The sequence below is a fragment of the Thamnophis sirtalis genome, unplaced genomic scaffold (genome assembly GCF_051295495.1).
Source record: "Thamnophis sirtalis isolate CommonGarterSnake01/CBP01778 unplaced genomic scaffold, rThaSir2_p1.2 scaffold_5, whole genome shotgun sequence".
In the NCBI taxonomy this organism is placed as follows: Eukaryota; Metazoa; Chordata; class Lepidosauria; order Squamata; family Natricidae; genus Thamnophis; species Thamnophis sirtalis.
In genome coordinates this window covers 17564697-17586077 of record NW_028261385.1, presented here as the reverse complement: position 1 = coordinate 17586077, position 21381 = coordinate 17564697, and the positions used below count along the sequence as shown (strand labels likewise).

At 39.2% G+C, this 21381-nt stretch overlaps 1 protein-coding gene across 1 annotated transcript in view; it reads left to right on the top strand.

Moving 5' to 3' along the window:
* ATP8B1 (ATPase phospholipid transporting 8B1) overlaps positions 1-21381 on the top strand; it is a 94209-nt gene that overhangs the window by 45075 nt on the left and 27753 nt on the right. The window contains exons 4-15 of the mRNA XM_087715354.1: positions 1917-2030; positions 3691-3789; positions 4430-4491; positions 6547-6619; positions 6712-6782; positions 7889-7971; positions 10660-10818; positions 11059-11147; positions 13100-13290; positions 16872-17080; positions 19038-19081; positions 19670-19826. Of these exons, the coding sequence (XP_087571480.1) occupies positions 1917-2030; positions 3691-3789; positions 4430-4491; positions 6547-6619; positions 6712-6782; positions 7889-7971; positions 10660-10818; positions 11059-11147; positions 13100-13290; positions 16872-17080; positions 19038-19081; positions 19670-19826 (1351 nt within the window). The remainder of the gene's footprint in view (positions 1-1916; positions 2031-3690; positions 3790-4429; positions 4492-6546; positions 6620-6711; positions 6783-7888; positions 7972-10659; positions 10819-11058; positions 11148-13099; positions 13291-16871; positions 17081-19037; positions 19082-19669; positions 19827-21381) is intronic.

Genomic DNA, 21381 nt, shown 5'->3' with positions numbered 1-21381 from the left:
GGAGGGCCTTCTCTGTGGCAGCTCCGGCCCTCTGGAATGAACTCCCCGCAGGGATTCGGACCCTCACCTCTCTCCAGGCCTTCCGAAAAGCCGTCAAAACCTGGCTTTGCCGGCAGGCCTGGGGGTGATGAGTTCCCTCCCCTCTCGACATGTATGGCTGTGTGACTGTTGTCTACTTTTATTATTTGTATTTTGTCTTTTATGTTCCCCTTTTTTTCCCCCTTGAATTGTTCACCGCCCTGAGTCCTCCCGGAGAAGGGCGGCATACAAATAATACAATACAATACAATACAATACAATACAATACAATACAATACAATACAATACAATACAATACAATACAATACAATACAATACAAAAAATATAATATTTGGTATGCCTGCTCTGCATAGTGATTGATCGATCATTCATTCATTCATTCATTCTTAACATTTATGAACCACCCATCTCCCTCAAAGAGGGACTCTGGACAGTGTACAATCAATCATTAAAATATAAAAATAGTATATAAAAATTAAAATGTTAGAATTAATATATTAGAATTAGAATTAAAATGTTTTAAGGAGGCAAGAATAATTAAACCTTGTTAAAAATTAATTGACAAAGGGAGGGTTCTCAGGGCACCAACCAATCCCACTGCTCACCGTACAAGGCTATAGGAGTTAAAAGGAGTTTAACTCCTTTTTGGAAGGCCAGGAGAGTGGGGGCCCACCACCTAAGAGCCGAGGTGGCGCACTGGTTAGAGTGCAGTACTGCAGCCACTTCAGCTGACTGTTAGCTGCAGTTCGGCTGTTCAAATCTCACCGGCTCAAGGTTGACTCAGCCTTCCATCCTTCCGAGGTGGGTAAAATGAGGACCCAGACTGTGGAGGCAATATGCTGACTCTGTAAACTGCCTAGAGAGGGCTGAAAGCCCTATGAAGCGGTATATAAATCTAACTGCTATTGCTAACTTCCTGAAAGAGAATATTCCATAGGCAATGGCAGAAAAGGCTCTCTTCCAAGACTCTGCCAGTTGGAGTTCTTTAATTGATGGGGGTCTTCAACATACAGCCCCTGCTTGACTGGATGAGTTAGACCAATGGGATGGGATGAAGCCAATTCCATATATGTTTAAGCTGTAAAATTTATAATCCTATTGGGTTAATCATGGTTTAGTTATGGAGCTACACCTTCACCCTAATTAATTATAGTTGCATACACTGTAGGTTTTGCATCATATATTCGTATTTTAAAACAATCCTTAAAGCATCAAACTCTTATATTCTAATTTTTCAAACAAAGCTGTTGATCACCAGCGTTGAGACTAGTTTGTTGGCTGAAACTGTTAGAGAATAACAATAATAATAGCAATGGAATTTAGACTTACTGTATATACTGCTTAACGGTGCTTTACAGCCCTCTCTAAGCAGGTTATAGAGTCAGCCTATTGCCCCCAACAATCTGGGTCCTCATTTTACCCACCTCGGAAAGCTGGAAGGCTGAATCAGTCTGAGTAAATTGAGCAACAGAGTTAGTGAAAATTCCTTTGTATACCTAAAAAAAACTCAACATTTCCAAAAATAATGATTGTAGAGAATATTTATGAAATCCATTTATGAGACAAGCTGGGAATGGGAGTTTCTTGGCTTCCTAAGGCAGCTTTTCAATACTTGGCCAAGTGGCGAATGCTTCTCTATTTCCCTTCAATGCTTTTTTAAATTGGGTTTTATTTTTTTTATGTGGAATAATATGTAGTGGCATAAGACTTTTTTTTTTTTGCAAAGCATTAAAATCCCAAAGGCTGTTTCAGAATAGTCTGGTTTGCATAGCAAATCACTTTGGTTAATAATGTTTTATTTAAAATACAAAAGGAATTTGTATGATTTCTATATTAATGCTTTAACTAAAGTGATTTTTTTTTTTGTCTTCAACAGGGGAATGCCATCAAAACCTACAAGTATAATCCAATTACCTTTTTGCCATTGAACTTGTATGAACAGTTTAAAAGAATTGCCAATTTCTATTTCCTTGTTCTACTTATTTTACAGGTATAATAAACGTTGACATTTATAATGGACTAACCCCCTCTATGGTCAAATTTAGAGCCCCAGATCAGTGGTGGGTTTTGGATCCCGTCGCAACCAGTACGCTGCACATGGGGCCGGGAATCCTCGTTGGGCACATGCACTGTGCACGCATGCGCACGCCACCACCCAGCTGCTCGGCAGAGGTGGTGCAGGCACCACATGCTGTGCACGCGTGCACAATTGGCCCATTTCCATCAAAAACCGGTAAGGAACGAGGGCAGGCAGGTGGACCAAATGAGCCACCGTTCCGGTATAGTGGCCGCTACTCCCAGCTATCACCGGTACGGCCATACTGGGCCATACCGCCCAGAACCCACTACTGCCGCAGATTGACTCAGTATACATCTATCAGCAATGTAAAATGGTTGACAATCTGCAACACTGGACTGTAGGCTCTTGATTTTATACACATACTTTGTGGTTTTAATCTCATGAGGGAAGTTCTTGACTAAAGAATGTGGGAAATGCTAATTTTCAGAAAACAAATTATGTATATGAGCAATCTGCTCATATGTATGTATGTATGTATGTATGTATGTATGTATGTATGTATGTATATACTTTACACAATCCAGTCTATGTTATATTGGTGTAGCAACATTGGAACCTGAGCTGATCCAAATTTCCTTGTTCAGCTTACTGTAATGTGGAGCCTATCGACAGAAATCTTAGCCTCAGAGGGCATGTGCAATAATGTAGCATTTTGGGGTCAATACCGAAAATCAGTACTTCCTTCTAGGGAACGGGGTTTTATTGCATCACCGCTGTTAACCTTTAACATCCTCCTTTTGGTAGAGTTCCTACCGCTCCTTGCTAGCTCTATCTAGTATTTACCATAGCTCGTATAAAAATGACTGTTGTAAGATTTTCAGATAGGGCAGACTAGAACAATACTGTGAAAATAAGATTATTTCTGACTCAAAACATAATGGATATGCTAAGTTTCGATGAAAGTATTTCTGTGCAGTACTTAAATTGGATCTATTTTGGATAATCATTCTTTTGTAATGCTTTTAAACTTACTAAATCTAAGAATTTTGAGTAAAGCGTCTGCTTCAGAGGCAGTATTCGCAACCTGATTTAGGACTCTGATTCATTACTGGTAGCCCTCGATTTATGACTACAATTGAGATCAAAATTTCCATTACTAAGCAAGGAGTTTTAAGTGAGTTGTGCCCAATTTTAAAGCCTTTTTTGCCAGGTTTTTAAGCAAATCACTGCAATTGTTAAGTGAATCACACAGTTGTTAAGCAAACCCAACTTTCCCCATTGATTTTGCTTGTCAAAAGCCATCTGGGAAAGTTGCAAATGGAAAACACATGATCCCAGGATTATGTAAACATCATAAATATACATATGTGGGTTGCCAAGTGCTCAAATTTTGATTATATGACTGTGGATTTATGACACTTGTAAGTGCAAGGACAGTCGTAATAGACTTTTTAGAGCACCATTGTAACTTCAAACATTCATTAAATGAGTGGTTGTAAGTTGAGCATTACCTATAATAGGAATAGCATAATCTGCCATCAGGAACCTCTCTAATATATAAGCCACCTGGGATATCTATGTGGTGTCTTACAAAAATAATTAATTGATGGGTTTGTTCTTTTCACTGCAGACAATTCCTCAGATAACGACTCTGTCTTGGTATACTACGTTGGTTCCGTTACTCCTCGTCTTGGGTATCACTGCAGTTAAAGATCTAGTGGACGATATTGTAAGAATTTTTCTCTTTTTGCTTTTCACTTTTTTTTAAAAAAACCTATTAAGTGTGATAGAAGATTTCCAAGAAGGCAACAGGCAAAGGAAAAACAGAACAGACTTCTGGGCTCCCTAAATTAAAGAAAGGAAAGGCATGACTTTGCTTCTCAAAAGAGCCAGTTTGGTTGTAGTGGTTAAACTGCTTGTCTTAGAAACCAGGAGACTGAGAGTTCTAGTCCCGCTTTAGAAATGCAAGCTGGCTAGGTGGCTTTGGGCCAGTCATTCTTCCACACCCCAACCCACTCAGAGAGTTTTTGTTGTCCGTGAGGAAAATAGGAGGAGCAAAGAGCATTAGATTTGTTCACTGTCTTGAGTTACTTATAAAGTAATAAAGGCAGGATAAAAATCTAACAAATACATAAATATCTTTTGCAATTATTATGCAGATGCCTTCCTGATAAGCAATTATTTACTTGCCTGAATTACTATTTTCTGCTTAAGGTCCTGAAATATTTGATACATTATCCCCATGCCCATCAAAAGTAGGAAGAGATCTTGTGGGAGAGATACTTTTAATATTATGATCGTTATTACAACTTCTTTATGTTAAATAATGAGAGTCTTTTTAATTTTGTTTAATTAATTTGCTCTTTTAGGCACGCCATCGGATGGACAGTGAAATTAACAATCGAACATGTGATGTAATCAAGGGCAAGAGGTACTACAATGAGATATCTATAATTTTCCAATTATATATAATTTTCTACCGTGACCTGTCAAATGCGCGCCCAACAAATGCGCGTTGACAAAACCGCGCCGACAAAACCGTGCCCGCCATCAACAAACAACATAGTGGGACGCGAAAATAACGTTATAAAGGGTTAGGGTTAGGGTTATAATGTTGTTTTCGCGTCCCATTATGTTGTTTGTTGATGGCGGGCGCGGTTTCATCAGCGTGGTTTTGTCGGCGCGCATTTGTCAGTGAACCATTTTCTACAGGTGCAATGGCTATTAACTTGGGGCGGGGGGGGGAGAGGCAGGAAAAATGAGGATGCCTTGGGCAGACACACTAACTTCCCACACTAACATTTCATTTCCGTCTATCATGCAAATATTTAATTCTCACATTCAGGCAAATTTCTGAACCCGATTTCTAAAATCTAAAGATTGCTTCACATTGGCTCCATTTAACCAACTGCACTGGTTTCCTACAAACACACAATTACTTTTAGCTTTCAATCTGGTTTGATTGAATTTGAATTGATTTGAATTGAAGCTCAGACTGGATCAGTCTTTCAAATCTGATCAGCTTAATTTGAATTGAACCGGTAATCTGATTGAATCCAGTTTGTGCAAGTCTAATGTTTATATAGTGGTGAATTGGTGTCAATCATTAGGTAATTTTCAGCTACGTGCATAACAAATAACTAAGTAAACGTTGTGAATGTTACATAGCTGAATGATTCTAACATCACATTTTGAAGTAATAAGATGAGGAGGAAAAAATGAAGATCCAATTTGGGTTGATCACTGGGACCAGAAGTTTACTCTTCCAAGTTTTCAGATTCGTGCTGGAGCCCGTCTTCAGGGAACTTCTCTCTACTGGAATATGTGCTTTGGGCTATTTCATTCTTTGTATTTATGTGATGCCTTCTTAATGGTTGATTGGTGTGTTGATGGCTGGTGATTGACTGTTGTTTCCTTATGCTGCCAAGCCCTCAGCTCCTAAGTTCTTGATAAATTGGTAGTCAGTCATTTCATTTCATTTATTGAATTTATAGGCCGCCCAATCCCGGGCAGCTTACAGTCATGAAGTCTGGGAAACAAACCAGAGGTGGTATTCAATCAGTTTGGACCGGTTCACCCAAACTAGTAGGGGAAATCACAGGTGGGTCTGCCCATCTGTCCCGGCTCTATGCTGTCCTATTTAGCCATGTTTTTGAGGCCGGCTGAATGTTTGGGAGGTGTGCGCGCATGCACGGAAAGCTGGACGCACATGCAGAAGAGGTGCACGCGGGGCGAATTGGTGGTAACAAAATGTGAAACCCACCGCTGAAACAGACCCCTTGTCAGTTAACAGAAGTGCTGATTTTACACCAGCTTATCAAGGAGGGACGAGGGCTTGTCAGCGCAAGGAAACAACAGTCAATCGCCAGCCATCAACACACCAATCAACCAATAGGAAGGCACCACATAAATATGGCTCACAGGATAGCCCAAAGCACATATTCCAGTAGAGAGAAGTTCCTGAAGATAGGCTCCAGCATGACTCTGGAAGAGTAAACCTCTGATTCTGATTCCTGACCCAGATTGGATCTTGCAACGTTACCCTGTGACACATCTATTTGCCTTCCTTCATAAGAAAAATCAAATTTACATATTTTAAACCAGTATCTATAATCCTGCAGATTTAGGGGTATGTAAGCCCAAATGTTTAAACTTTCTGTAATAAGAAGGACGTTAACATTTAGATGAGAAAGAGAATGTGAAATTTAGAAATAATAAACTAGATTTTTTTCTTTTCACACTTATATTGTGCAAAATGGCACAGTGATGCCTGCTGCTGAAAAATACTGTTGTCTTCTGAATCATAAATACAGTGTTCAGTATGCATGCGAAATATTTAAACGTTTTTTTAGGAAAGTTTGTATTACTGTTCTATATATTTTTGGAGCAAAATACTAGAGGCTTTACTTTAATAATTATTAAATTATATTTTCATTTCTGTGTATATAATGTACACATTTCTATGTGTAAATATCTTGCTACTTAGTTTTCAGAACACAAAATGGAAAGACATTGTAGTTGGCGATATCATCCGTTTGGGGAAAAATGCATTTGTTCCTGTAAGTACAAAAGCGCTGCATGTTTATATATTAACACTGAAAATTTAATGTCGTGATTATGTACATTTAATTTATTTTGTTTATTTAACTAGGCTGATATTTTGTTGTTGTCCAGTTCAGAGCCCAATAGCCTTTGTTATGTAGAAACAGCTGAATTAGATGGGTAAGTCTGTTTATTCTTACTTTCATTCTCCAAACATGCCCCAAATATTGATTGTGTGTTGTCTTAACAACAGATTTACATTCTTACAGAGGGAATTTTAGAGGACATATTTAAACATTAAAATATTATATTTTATATTTTATTCCACTTGCAGGAATAAAATGAAGAAAGTAAAGCTGGAGTATTGTTGTTAAAATATATTGTTTGTACCTTACAGTTTATTATTGGGAATATATACATAGATCTTGCTTTTAAGAACTACACAACTAATTCTGTTTGAAGGATACAAAATATAAGTGAAAGAAATATAGCATGACCAATCTGTTAAAATGTATAAATTGTGTGTTTGTGTGGGGGGGTTCCTTTAAATTACAATGAGGCTCTTGCTTATAACTTCTTATTTTAAAGAAAAAACCTATCACTCTTGTTGTTCAGTTTGTTTAGTTACCTGTTGCTCTCTAATCTGGTTCAACAGTATTTTAGTTCTCCTATATAATCACTGCACAAATAACACGAACAAGGTGATGCAAACAGCCATTTCCCATTGTGATACAATGACCAAAAAAAAAAAGGAAAATTGTATATGCTGGTTCTACATACAGTAGTTCCCATCTCATACAAAACCTATTTTCATCAAGTCTATCCAGAAAGTTTGATCTTTTAAAAAACTGATTTAGTTTTGTTTTCCTTAGCAAAATGATATGATTCCCCCCAAATGACCATGAACCACCATATTATATCTCTAAACATCCTATGCAACATCTCTACTTTGTTAACAAAATTCATTCTGTTAATTAGATTTAATGGAGAAGGAAGTAGAGCAGTTTTTAATCTATGTAATTACTTGGCCATGGATCTCATCTAGAAATTGGAATAGAATTCATTTTGAGATGTCATGCAGGGATGGTCTATAGATTTTGCCACTGTTGCTTTATTCATGTTTTAAATATAATAACCAGAAAAATAGGAAAAACAAAATGTAATCGAAAATAAATAACTGCAGAGTCTTAAGCAAACTTAAAAAAAAAGAAACTGAAATCCTTAATTTACTTTATTAAATTTCCACCATTGCAACTTATTTTTTTTTCTCTCTCTCTTTCTGCTAGGGAAACCAACTTAAAGTTCAAAATGTCACTGGAAGTAACAGACAGGTGCCTTCAGGAAGAAAGTGCACTTGCAGTATTTGATGGTTTGTTCAAGCATACTTTCCCTTTTTAATCTCTCAATTATCTTTAAAAATTTATCTTCCATCAAATCCAAAGACTTTTATCCAGTCTTTAAGACAACGAACTTTTTCACATGTATAAAAAAAAAACACACACACCACATTTTAACAATCTCAATGACCAAGAAACACCCATTAACATTAGGACCTGATGTTCCCTTTTACTTTTAGCAGAAGCCATTAAGTTTGAAACATTTTTCCGTCGCATGAAGCACATATTCTTTTCTGTGTAACTACTTAGCTTCTCCGTTCTGATTGTCTCAGTCCTTTGTGAACTTCCCTACAAATTGCTTTATGAGGTGAAATTCTGCAAGAGATGCTTCCATTGAAAGAAAAACTGAAGTGTGTTCCTATCGCACATCACAAAACGGAAAATATTAAATTTCTGTCAAATTCATTGAGTTGCATCTAATCGCGACCCATTGAATTTGGCAGAAATTTAACATTTTCCGTTGCAATTCACTAGAAATAGAGGTAGAAATAAGAATACGCATCTTTAAAAGGGCGATGTCTCAATTAAACATGTGTATTAATATTAGGATTAGTGACTTTATTAGAAGTCAGAATAGAGGTAGAAGTAAGAATTAGAGGGAATTTAAGCAGTTACAATATCTATATAAGTTGAACATGTTATAACTAGATGGAAAGATGAGAGATTGAAATATGGTATTACTATGCATGTTTAAGAAGATTATTGACATTAGAATGGAACATGGAAACTCTGAGTAACTAAAACAATCAAGTATGTTCATATTAGGATTATACAAGTTTGATTAATGTAACAATTGACTGTTGTTATTTGTATTAATATGAGTTATACACAGATGCCACACTGTTCATGTATTGATGTTGTTTTATGTTTAAAAATAAAAATCCAATAAAATATTAAAAAAATGTGTTGCATCTAACCACATAAGAATGCCATGGAACTCATTCCCTGCATTCTTCTCCCAATAACCTTCCAGCTCATCTATGTGGAGGAGAACGTTTAAAGGCTCCTCTAAATAGGACGGACATGAACTTAGAATGAGGGGCAATGGGCAATGGTTAGATTGCCCATTCATAGTTGGATTTACTATCTTCGAGAAGAACTCCCACTTTGTAGATGTCTCCATCTCATTTGGAGAGGGTGTCCCTCCCTCTTAATTCCCTATGCTACTGTTGTTTGTAGACACAGTTCCTGAAGCAGGGGTACTTTACACCTTTTATCCTATTGATCACTAGCTGTTAACCTGGCATTGCCTGGGTATTTGTTTATCCTAATCTGGTATTAGACATTCACAAATGTCCGGATCAAACGTAATTTCTAATGTTGGATTTTCCCTCTTACCAGAGGGAGCCCCATTGTGGAGTACTGTGAAGCGGTTACCATGGCAACTCCACTGTGCTGTACAGTAGAAGCCATTTTAAGGCAGTACAGTAGAAGCCATTTTAAGGCACTGCAGGTTGTATCTTAACAGAACACACACTCCTAGGGGTGTTAGTGGTGTCTTAGACCCACAGTATTTGTTTCCAGAGAGTAAGTCATCTGTGTACCAAGTTTGGTTGAAAATGCTTGAGGCGTTTCAGAGTTATGCTGGAACACACACACACAGAGAGAGCTATTTTATATACAGTATATAGATTAGGGGCATTAGAATAAAGATGACAAGGAAAGGTCCCCTGTTGGTTCCTCATTGCTCTGGCCTAAAAGATGCTTCCTTCCAGCTTGGCTCTTATATAAGAAAAATGCTTTAGTGTACTTCCTACTTTTTAATCCTTTTTACCTCTCCATGATAGAAAGCTTGGAGATGCAAACCTTTAGTAGCAGAAGGGAATTGCAGTAATAAACTTAATTGTCATTCTTAATTGTCATTCTGACCATGAATCTCTGTCTCCAAAGAGGTACCTAAGAACTTGGCTCTGTTCATACAAATAGGTCGTGCAAAATACATAATGTAACCAGATTCTTCAGATTTTGCATGCACAATCCACCCTTTTCCAGAGGAATTCTAAAGTTATAAGCAACATTTTCAAGAGGCTGTAAAATATGTCAAGAAAAGGAGTAGCAATAGCAATAGCACTTCGACTTATATACCGCTTCATAGTGCTTTGCAGCCTTCTGTAAGTGGTTTACAGAGTCAGCCTATTGCCCCCAGCAATCTGGCTCCTCATTTTACCATCCTCAGAAGGTTGGACGGCTGAGTCAACCTTGAGTCTGGTGAGATTTGAACTGCTGAACTGCAGCTAGCAGTCATCTGAAGTAGCCTGCAGTACTGCAGTCTAACCACTGCGCCACCTTGGCTCAGTAGCACCTATAATCCCATCCTATGTGGGAAGTACAGGCAGACTTCGATTAGTGACTGTCTTGTTTCGTGATGCAGTTTTGATGAAGTGATGAAAAAGTAACTTTGACCAATCCTCACATTTGTGGCCTTCTTGGAAAAGTTGAAATAAGATCATAAGTAGAGCCACAGTTTCACTCAGCAATAGCTTTGCATAATGACTAATTTGCCAGCCCCGACTGTGGTAGCTAAACAAGGATTACTTGCATTGCATGTCAACTACTGTTCACTTGCCAGATAGAGCAATTTGCCATGAAAATATTTAAGTACAATATTGTGATCCACAATCTTTTCTTTCCTCTTGCTGGTCTTTTTAATATCCCTCTAGGCCTGGTAGAGTGTGAAGAGCCCAACAATCGTCTAGATAAATTTACAGGCGCTTTGTTATGGAGAGGAAAGAGATATGCTTTGGACTCTGATAAAATTTTGTTACGTGGTTGTAAAATCCGGAACACGGAAGTATGTCATGGACTTGTCATATTTGCAGGTATCTATCCAATGAATGAAATATCACTTGCTGGCTTTTTGATGTAAAAAGAGACAGGGTTTCCCCCCCCCACCCCCCACAAATGTATATTCAGTTTTTGACACGTTAAGACTATGGTAAATAATACAACATAATAAATTGCCAAAATATTCTTATTATTCACCTATAAAAATAAATGTTTATTATTAATATGTGTCTGAAAATAATGACATTTACACTGTAGTTTTTATGTGATTTTAGGGGCCGACACGAAAATAATGAAGAACAGTGGGAAAACACGGTTTAAAAGGACCAAAATTGACTCTCTTATGAATTTTATGGTATACATGGTAAGATATTTCAGTTTACTTTTCCTCCTTGGTATTCAGTTAGAGTTAACAAAAGTTGTAGCACAAAATTGTTTACTAATCTGTTAAAGTCAAATATTTATCATGGTGTTGGGGAAGAAAGGTTCAAGCTTCCTTGCAACCAGTCCTGACAAATAGAATGCAGGATTCATATTTGTAAGGAAGCATCTTTAATGCATCAATACAGATAGTCCTCGACTTACAACCATAATTGGGCCTGGAATTATGGTTCTAAGTCCTGTCAGTCATTAAGCAAGTTGCCATATTATCCCACCTGATTTTATGACTTTTTTTAAGCAATAGTCATTACACAAATTCTGCAGTCAATTGTTCTGACCTGGGCTTCCCAAAAGAGTGAAGCAAACGCCTTGTCCCGACAAAACCCCCTTTTATTAATTTACTGTGAATTCTGCTCATTCACATCCAGCAAAGACTTTCAAGGGAGGATTTATAATCACAGACCTTATCTCACGTAGAGAGCTGCCAGGCCGATATCTGCAAAACCTGGCAAGGAGTCTCGGAAAGTGAAGAACTAATAAGGGAACTAATTGTCTCCTGCAAACATCTCTCCTTTTGCTCCTCTTTTATTTCCTCTGGGAGGGGCCATTCATCGCCCACCCGTGGCCTTACTCCCAAGTCGACCTCTGTTCTTTAGCTGTTCCCTTCGTCTGGCAACTCTGTGCATGCGCACACTGGGAACAGGCTCCAGATGTTTGTCTGCCTCACTGATGTCTGATTCTGAAGGCAGCTGATAACTGGCATATGGCTGTGGCCCCTTCTCTGCCTCCAACACAGAGCCCTCATCAGAGAGTTCCCCAGACTCCAGGACTGGCCCATGTTCCTCCCCAACCTCCTCACTGTCCGAATCTGCTGCCAGCTCTGCTGGCTGCTGGTGGGCCACAACAAGCCACACGAAAAAGTGCTGCTGAGTTTTGTCCAAACCAACCCCTTAGATTTTGAAGCCATGATGTTCTTCTCCTGCCTGGACCTTGTTTGCCTTCAATTTTTCCCTGGAGGATTCAGTGGTATGGCGTATTTTTCTGGGTATCGCATCACATGTCCAAAATATTCTAACTTTTGCTTTTTAATGGTTTTGATGATTTTCCTTTCCCGGGAAGCTTATCACCTCCTCATTTCTGATTTTGTCATCCCAGCTTATAACTAAGCCACCAGTAAATCTACATTTCAAATGCTTCTAGTCTCTTCAAGTGGCTTTCTGTCCAAGACCAACTCTGCACTCCGTAGAGCAGGATAGAAAAGATGTAACATCTGACAAGCCTGATTTTCAATCTTAGGCTTATGTTGTGACTGCAAAAGACCTTTAGAAACAGCCAGCTGCTCCTAAAAGAGGACAAACGGCTCTTGCTATTATGAAGTTCTTCTTAAAATCTGTTCAAGCCACTGATCCTTGTCTTGCCACCTGCAGCAACAGAAATTGGCTCTGCCCTTTGTGACAGCCTACCTTGCTTATTGAAAGATGATTACCAGATTATTATCACTTACCTTTAGACTTACCTCTTCAAGCTAAGCGTGACCAACTCTTTCGGTAGTTTCTCACAGAGTTTGGAAAGTGAGTCACCGGAAGCCACTGTGAAGATTATGGGGAAAAAAAATACATTAATTATTTATTTTGTGCATTGTGCTATGCAATTTCTGATCTTATTGATGGATTCATATCAATAGAGAATGTACAAGGTGGTGACATGTTTATTTTTGATATTAGTTCAGTCTTTGTGCTGCTGAGTGGCCCACATCATTACATGTGTGAAATCTCTTTTTAGGACAGAACATTCTAAACTCATTTGCAAGAGCAATGATCAGATCTGTTTTTCTCCCCTCTTCAAGCACCAGTGTGTGAACCTGAGATTCTTCATGATATCTAGGGCATAGAATATTATTTCATAAGCATGGTTTTGGTTGCATTTATATTTCAGATTTTTGTATTACTCATTCTGGAGTCTGCCGGACTGGCTATTGGACACACTTACTGGGAACAACAAATTGGGAATTCTTCTTGGTATCTCTATGATGGTGAAGATTATTCCCCTTCATACCGTGGCTTCCTTAACTTTTGGGGCTACATCATTGTGCTTAACACCATGGTTCCCATATCCCTCTATGTGAGGTAAGAAAGACATGAGGTTTCATTATGGTTTGAGTATAACCTTGAAGTTGTTCTAATAAGTCAGGGGTTCCAGTCATCATTTGAAGGCCAGTAAATATTTATGTTTGAACGGTATTCTATGACATTACTGGGCAATCATAAAATCCTTACTGTATTTTTCGGAGTATAAGACGCACTAGAGTATAAGACGCACCAAGGTTTTGAAGAGGCAACTTTTAAAAAAAGTGGGTAGGTAGATAGAGGGATAGAGAGGGAGAGAAAGAGAGAGAAATACAGTAGGTAGGTAGGGAGAGAGAGATAGTAGTTAGGTAGGTAGGTAGATAGATAAAGGGAGGCAGAGAGAGAGAGAGAGAAATAGATAGATGATAGATAGATAGATAGATAGATAGATAGATAGATGATAGATAGATAGATAGATAGATAGATAGATAGATAGATAGATAGATAGATAGATAGATAGATAGATGATAGATGGATGGATGGATGGATGGATGGATAGATAGATAGATAGATAGATAGATAGATAGAGAAATACAGTAGGAAGGTGGGGAGAGAGTGTGTGTAGGTAGATAGGTAGAGGGATAGAGAGAGAGAAATAGAGAGAGGGGGAGAAATATAGGGAGAGGGAGAGAGAGAGAGTAGATAGATTGGTAGGTAGAGGGATAGAGAGAGAGAAATACATTATATAGTGGGAGAGAGAGAGTAGGTAGGTAGATAGGTAGGTAGAGGGATAGAGAGAGAGAAAAATATATAGTAGGTAGGTAGTGGGAGAGAGAGAGTAGGTAGGTAGGTAGATGTTTCCAGGTGTATTTATATCTGTGCTTTAAAAAGGCATGAATAGCCTCGGGGGGGGGGGGGCTAGAGTGCTCCTGGGGGGAGGCACAAACGAGCAAAAAGCAGCTCGTTTTTTGCAAAAAACGGCCCCATTATTTGTCAAAAAAATTGCATGCATAGCTTTATGTAGGCTTATAGTGTGCTGCTGGGGGCTGGGGAGGCAAAAAACAGCCCAGGTTTTGCTCATTTCTGCCCTCCCAGCCCCCAGGAGCTGTCTGAAAGCCTCCATAAGGGTATGCACACCCATTTTGGAGAAGGGAGCGGGGTTTCAGGAGGCAAAAATGCTGTATTCAGTGTATAAGACACACCCAGATTTTTAGCCTCTTTTTTGAGGAAAAAAGTGTGTCTTATACTCCGAAAAATACAGTAATATCAGGGGTGGGCTGCTATGGGTTTGCCCGGGTTTGGGAGAACCCATAGCTAACATCACAGCTGGTTCGAAGAACCTCCAAATCTCACCCCTGGCTGGCTCTGCCCCTTCCACCCCTCCCCTCCCACCCTGCCCCTCCCCTCCCAAGAGTCTCCATGTGGCCTGTTTTGAATGCGAGGTAAGTGCAGGGCTCGGGGGAAGCAATTTTCACCCTCCCAGAGACTCGAGGAAAGCCTCCGCAGCCTGAGGAAAATGTCTGTCCCCTCCCCATCCTGGTGCATGAGGCAGACTATGCCACGCCCACCATGGCCATGCCCACCATGGCCACGCCCACCCAGCAACTGGGCAGAGAACCCATTGCTGAAATTTTTGAAGCCCACCCCTGCTTAATATTTATTAGAAAACAAACTGGTGAAATTGTTCTCCACCACATTTCTCATCATTGAGGATCTCCTCGGTCGTCTAGCTGACATCTATTTCTTCGGACAAGTGGCTAGACTTCAGACTATATAAAAATGCCTCTGGGCATTTGGACCTAAAAGTGTCCATGGAAATATGCTTGAGATATTTATTTGTTTAAAAGAATCTTTTTTTTCAAACAAAAAAATGTGAGGCATGGAGATTGCAAATTCCATCCCACAAAAATTCTTCGCAACTTGTTTCTCCCACAAAATTTGGAGGGGAGGAAACTGGTTGATGCAGACAAGTATTAAAACACTTTCCCAACCATATGACCTTTATCTCAAAGGAAGACAACTTTGAATTTAAGAACAATTAAGAACGGTTATAAGCACAAAGATGTCATTTCATTCTCCGCTTCAGTCCCCTTTTTTCCCCTGGAAGAGAGGAAAGGACAGAGTACATTAGCAATAGCAATAACACTTAGATTTATATACTGCTTCACAGTGCTTTACAGCCCTCTCTAAGCGGTTTACAGAGTCAGCCTATTGCCCCCAACAATCATTTTACTGACCTCGGAAGGATGAAAAACTGAGTCAACCTTGAGTCTGGTGAGATTTGATCTGCAAAACTGCTGGCAGCTGGTGATTAACCTGCAGTAATGCATTCTAACCACTGCACCACCATGGCTCATTGCAGTTGGTCCTGAATCTTAATACAATATTATAGAATTCAGATTTACTGGCTGGACAAGACTATCTCTGCATTGATACTTCAATCAATGGAGGTACCTCTTATCCTTTAAGCAGGCCTAAGGGATGGTCAACCATCTTGGCTGGGATTGTACCAGATGCTAAATTAAGGAAGATTTAACTTGGTGAATTTTATTTTCAAGAAACCTTTTTAATTAATTGAATGCAAAAAACCAAAGTGAAATATATATATATATATAAAATTATAAAGAAAAGAGGAAAAAGTAAAAAAAGAAAGAAACAAAGATATACAGGATATATATTCATAGGCAAACTTGTGTTAATTTTTTAAATCAAATCCAAATTGAGCATATTGTACAAATACAGTTAAAAGTTGCTGTCCTTATTCTCTTCTTTCTTTGCATATCCAAAATAGTTAAAGAGAAGCAGAAAAATGTATCCCTTCTCTGATTAGGATATGGTAATTGGCAGGTTTGTAATTAGCAATAGTACTTAGAATTATATACTGCTTTATAGTGCTTTACAGCCTTCCCTAAGCAGTTTACAGAGTCAGCTTATTGCCCCCAACAATCTGGATCCTACCCACCTTGGAAGGATGGGTCAACCTTGAGCCTGGTGAGAATCGAACGGCTGGCAGTTGGCAGAATTAGCCTGCAGTATTGCATTCTAACCACTGCGCCTCCACGGCTCACTAAATACTAATGTAAGAAATGGGTATTCTGATCTAAAAATTGCTTTGAATTTAGAATACATGACAGTATTTCTTAGCATTTATAGAATGATAAGAATTGGAAAGTTGATTGTTGGCACACATTCTTATTTACTCAGTGTGAGCCGAGGTGGCGCAGTGGTTAAATGCAACACTGCAGGCTACTTCAGCTGACTGCAGTTCTGCAGTTCGGCTGTTCAAATCTCACCGGCTCAAGGTTGACTCAGCCTTCCATCCTTCCGAGGTGGGTAAAATGAGGACCTGGATTGTTGGGGGCAATATGCCCGACTCTGTAAACCGCTTAGAGAGGGCTGAAAGCCCTATGAAGCGGTATATAAGTCTAACTGCTATTGCTATTGCTAGTGTGGGACTCCAGATGACAATGCATCTATAAAAACTTCACTTAATTTGATAGTTTTCTACAACCCCTTCAGAAATTGCTTGATTCATTGGTCATTCCTTAGTAATTCTGTAAAAATCCACAATTCTTATTAAATGTTTCTTGTGCACTGAAGATCTGAAAACTGGATAATCTTTGTGGTCTCTTGCTCATTAGTGTTGAAGTGATCCGTCTGGGCCAAAGTTATTTTATCAACTGGGACTTGCAGATGTATTATCCAGAGAAGGATACAGCTGCAAAAGCAAGGACTACCACTTTGAATGAACAACTGGGACAGATCCACTACATCTTCTCAGACAAGACAGGCACATTGACACAGAATATCATGACCTTCAAAAAATGTTGCATAAATGGACAAACCTACGGTAAATCTAGTTTTTATTATAAATGATTACCAGACGTTCATAGTACAGAGAAAAAAATACACCAAATAATTGATTGCTATGAAAATCATACTGAAAGTATGCTCTTCAAATTAAGAAGATCTGAGGATTAAGTGCTTTGCCACACGGAGAAGTCTCTCATTCTTCAATATTTTCATTAATGACTTAGTTGATGAGATGGAGGTGATGCTTATCAGATTTGTACATGATTAAAAAATTGAGGAGAACAGCTAATTTCCTGAAAGGTAAAAATTCCAAACTGGATTATCGATAAATTGGAGAAATAGGTTGAAAAATAGCTGCATGAAATTGGATAGACAAATGCAAAGTTCTTTACTTAGAAATCAAGCACACAGGTATGGGATATGAGATATCTAGTTAATTAATACTTGTGGGGGAAAATGTTGCTATAGTTGATTTCAAGTTAAGTGTGAGCCAAAAGTATGATTTGATTGCGAAAAAGGCAAATGTAGTTTTAGAATAAAATCCACAAAATTATAATTTCTAAATTATACATTTCCCTCTGCTTCGCTTCAGTCAAAACCCAGCTCAGTATAGACTGAGACTCTATACTGAGACTCTACTCTTCAAGCAGTATTCAGCAAATGAGAATGGTTTCTGAGAAGAACAAAAGAATTGTTCAGGGCTTAGAAAACAAGATCTACCCCCAAAATAAGACCTAACCAGAAAATAAACCCCAGCATGATTTTTCAGGATGCTCATAATATAAGCCCTACCCCAAAATAAGCCCCAGTTAAGATAGCCAGCCAGATGCATTTAGTACTATAAGGTAAAGGTTCCTCTCACACATATATGCTAGTTATTCCTGATTCTTAGGGGGTGGTGTTCATCTCCATTTCAAAGCTAAAGATCCAGTGCTGTCCAAAGATGTCTCCGTGGTCATGTGGCCGGTATGATTAGATGCCGAAGACGCACATGATGTTGTTACCTCCCCACCAAAGTGATCCCTATCTTTCTACTTGCATTTTTTATATGCTTTCGAAATGCTAGGTTGGCAGAAGCTGGGACAAGTAACAGGAACTCACTCCATTATGCGGCACTAGGGATTTGCCGAACTGCTGACCTTTCTGATCAACAAGCTTAGCCATTGAACCACTACAACCCACCGTTTAGTACTGTATTTTCTCCAAAATAAGACCTAACTGGAAAATAAGCCCTAGTGCATCTTTTGGAGCAAAAACTAATATAAGACCCAGTCTTATTTTCAGGGAAAAACGGTATGAAGAGAAATTGAAGGAGCTGTTTATGGTTAGCTGTGGTAAAAGAGTACAGTGGATAGATATAGCAGCACTGAAAGGATGTCACATAGAAGAGTTATCCCTTGTTCCAAAAAGCATAATATGGAATAGAAGGCAGATTCCAAATGAATGTTAGGGAAAAGGCAATGGGCTCCTGTTCATTGGATTGTTGAGTGTTCAAGTGGAAGCATCAGGGTGGGATACTTATATTTGGATTCCTACAGTAAGCAGAAAGGAAAATTCAAAGACTCTCCCACCCCCACCTCTATGATGCCATGAACTATTCCTTCACTGGTTGGTATAATTAACTTACAAGATTGACCTGCCACAAATATAAAATAGGCTTGATAAAACATTAGGCAAATGAATGTAATAATTTACATTATGGCAAGACCAGATGGTCACTGTGCAAACAAGAATTTCCCTTTCTCCTGGAAACCCTCAGCAAAAGATTAGGTTGATCTACCAGATATTTTTGGCTTTGTCCACATGGAAATGCAGCTGGAAGATGAAACTGCTGTTAATCGTGCCTCAGCTGTGCAAATTCCCATCAGGGTCAGTTTCTATGCATCTCTGACTTTCTATGGTATTCTTAGAAGCAGATGGTTGAAGGAGAGAGGTTCTTCTGATAAAACAAGACAGTGCTTGCACCAGAGTTGATATTTTCTTTTGCTTTTCAGGAGAGTGCAGGGACAAAACAGGGGAAGAGCACGATAATTTAGAAGTAAGTAATTTCAGTATGAAACAATTTATCTATTTTTTTAATTTTACTTTTATTTAGTTATTAAATTTATATGCTTCTCACTATCCAAAGTGACTCTCTGCAAATTTGGTAGAATTCCAGGAGAGAGTGTCTGTCTCCTGCATATGTCTCTTTACCCTGTTTCCCTGAAAATAAGACCTCCCCGGATAATAAGCCCGATTGGGCTTTTGAGCGCATGCACTAAAATAAGCCCTCCCCCAAAATATTGCAGCACAGGAGCAGGCATGAGGTGACCACGCTCATCGCCTCTTGCACCTCAAAAATAATAAGACCTCCCCCAAAATAAGACCAAGCGCGATGATTGGCATGTATTTGTGACCTTTTTGATCATCTGACAAGCAAAATCAATGGGGAAGCCAGATTTGCTTAGCAAATGTGTTATTCGCTTAAAAACTTCAGTGATTCACTTAACAACTATGGCAAGAAAGTTCGCAAAATGGAGCAGAGCTCGGATGCATGCCGTAAATGCTCTGTTAGGGAATTCGATCAAGGGATTAGCCATTATTTAAAATAATGCCTATAATTACTATGTTGTATTTTATTTTTTAGCAAGTTGATTTAAGCTGGAATATGCATGCAGATGGAAAACTTAATTTTTACGATCATTACCTGATTGAAAAAATTAAAACTGGGAAAGAAACTGAAATCCAGCAATTCTTCCTCCTTCTGGCAATTTGTCATACAGTGATGGTAGATGCTAGTGATGGTAAGTGCTACCTGGCATGATCTTATATACGCCCATCTCTCTTTCCCCCAAAATAAGACCTATCCTTTAAATAAGCCTTAGCATGTTTTTACACATGCATCTAATATAAGCCATACCCACAAATAAGCCCTGCTTAACAGCCTGTGTAGCTGCCTCTGGTTGCTCGTGGTGTCGCAGCCACAAGGTGAGGCAGGGGGTTGGAGCTTCCCCACATGCCTTGCACCAGCTTTCCTCAGGGCCCCCGCACCAGGCCATCCATGCCCTGACACCTGTCTCATGGTGGCAGCATCAACAGCTATGGGCAGCAGGAGCTCACATGGTCACTGGCCCACTTCTGCTCGTTTGCTTGCTGGTGCCGCGACCACGAAGCGAGGCAGGTGTTGGGGCATGGATGGCCTGGTTGCGGGGGCCCTGAGATAAGCCAAGGCGGAGCGCGTGGGGAAGCTTCACCCTCCCACCTTATGGCGGTGAGCCTCCTTCCGTGCTGCGAGCAAGCAGAAGTAGTGGGCCTCCCGTACATGGGAGGGGGATAAAAAATAAAACACCCCTGAAAATAAGCCCTAGTGCTTATTTTGGGCCCCAAAAGACAATAAGACGGTCATATTTTTGCAGAAACACAGTATTTAATGTGCACTGTACAATGCCAAAGAATCTTTTTCATTTATTCATTTTGAGCAGCCACCCACATCTTATTAGTGACTGTGTGCTTAATTTTCAAAGTCTCTTATATCTTTATTTTCCCAAAGGACACATTATTGTAAGGAACACCTGCCCTACTATTTCAGATATTACTATCACATGATCATTTGTTGGCCAATATTTGCAGTGGTGTGAAACCATTTTGCTGACATTGGTGCTCAAAGCCTTCTACTCCCTCTTATCTCATAATTCTCACCCTCCTAAACTCTAGTCCATATTAAACAAATTTATCTTGGTTATCACCTGAATCAGAAGCATGCTTGTTTGCATAAAATCCTTTATTTGCTTCTCAATCCTATGTGAGGTCTTTAATTAACTATGGTTTTGCAGTTCATTGCAAGAACGGAATGTTTCACCTAATCATTAATTAGGTTTGGAATAAATCAGATTATTGAAGCAACTTCAAGACTGGTTTAATGGTGACGATACAGGTGGGACTTACAACAGTCCATTTAGCGATCGTTCAAAGTTACAACGGCACTGAAAAAAGTTGACTTACGAACGTTTTTCACACTTCCAAGTTTTGCAGTATCCCCATGGTCACAGTTCATTTAGCGACCGTTCAAACTTAACAACAGCACTGAAAAAAAGTGGCTTTCACTTTTTTTTATCCTTTTCACTCTTACGACCGTTGCGGCATCCTCGTGGTCACGTGATCAAAATTTGGATGCTTGCCAACTGGTTCATATTTATGACCGTTGCAGTGTCCCAGGATCATGTAATCCCTTTTTGCGATCTTCTGACAAGGTCACAAGGTGAATCTGACAAGCCAGATTCACTTAACAGCTGCGTTACGACCTTAACAGTCGCAGTGATTCCTTCCAACAAATGTGGCGAGAAAGGTTTCAAAATGGGG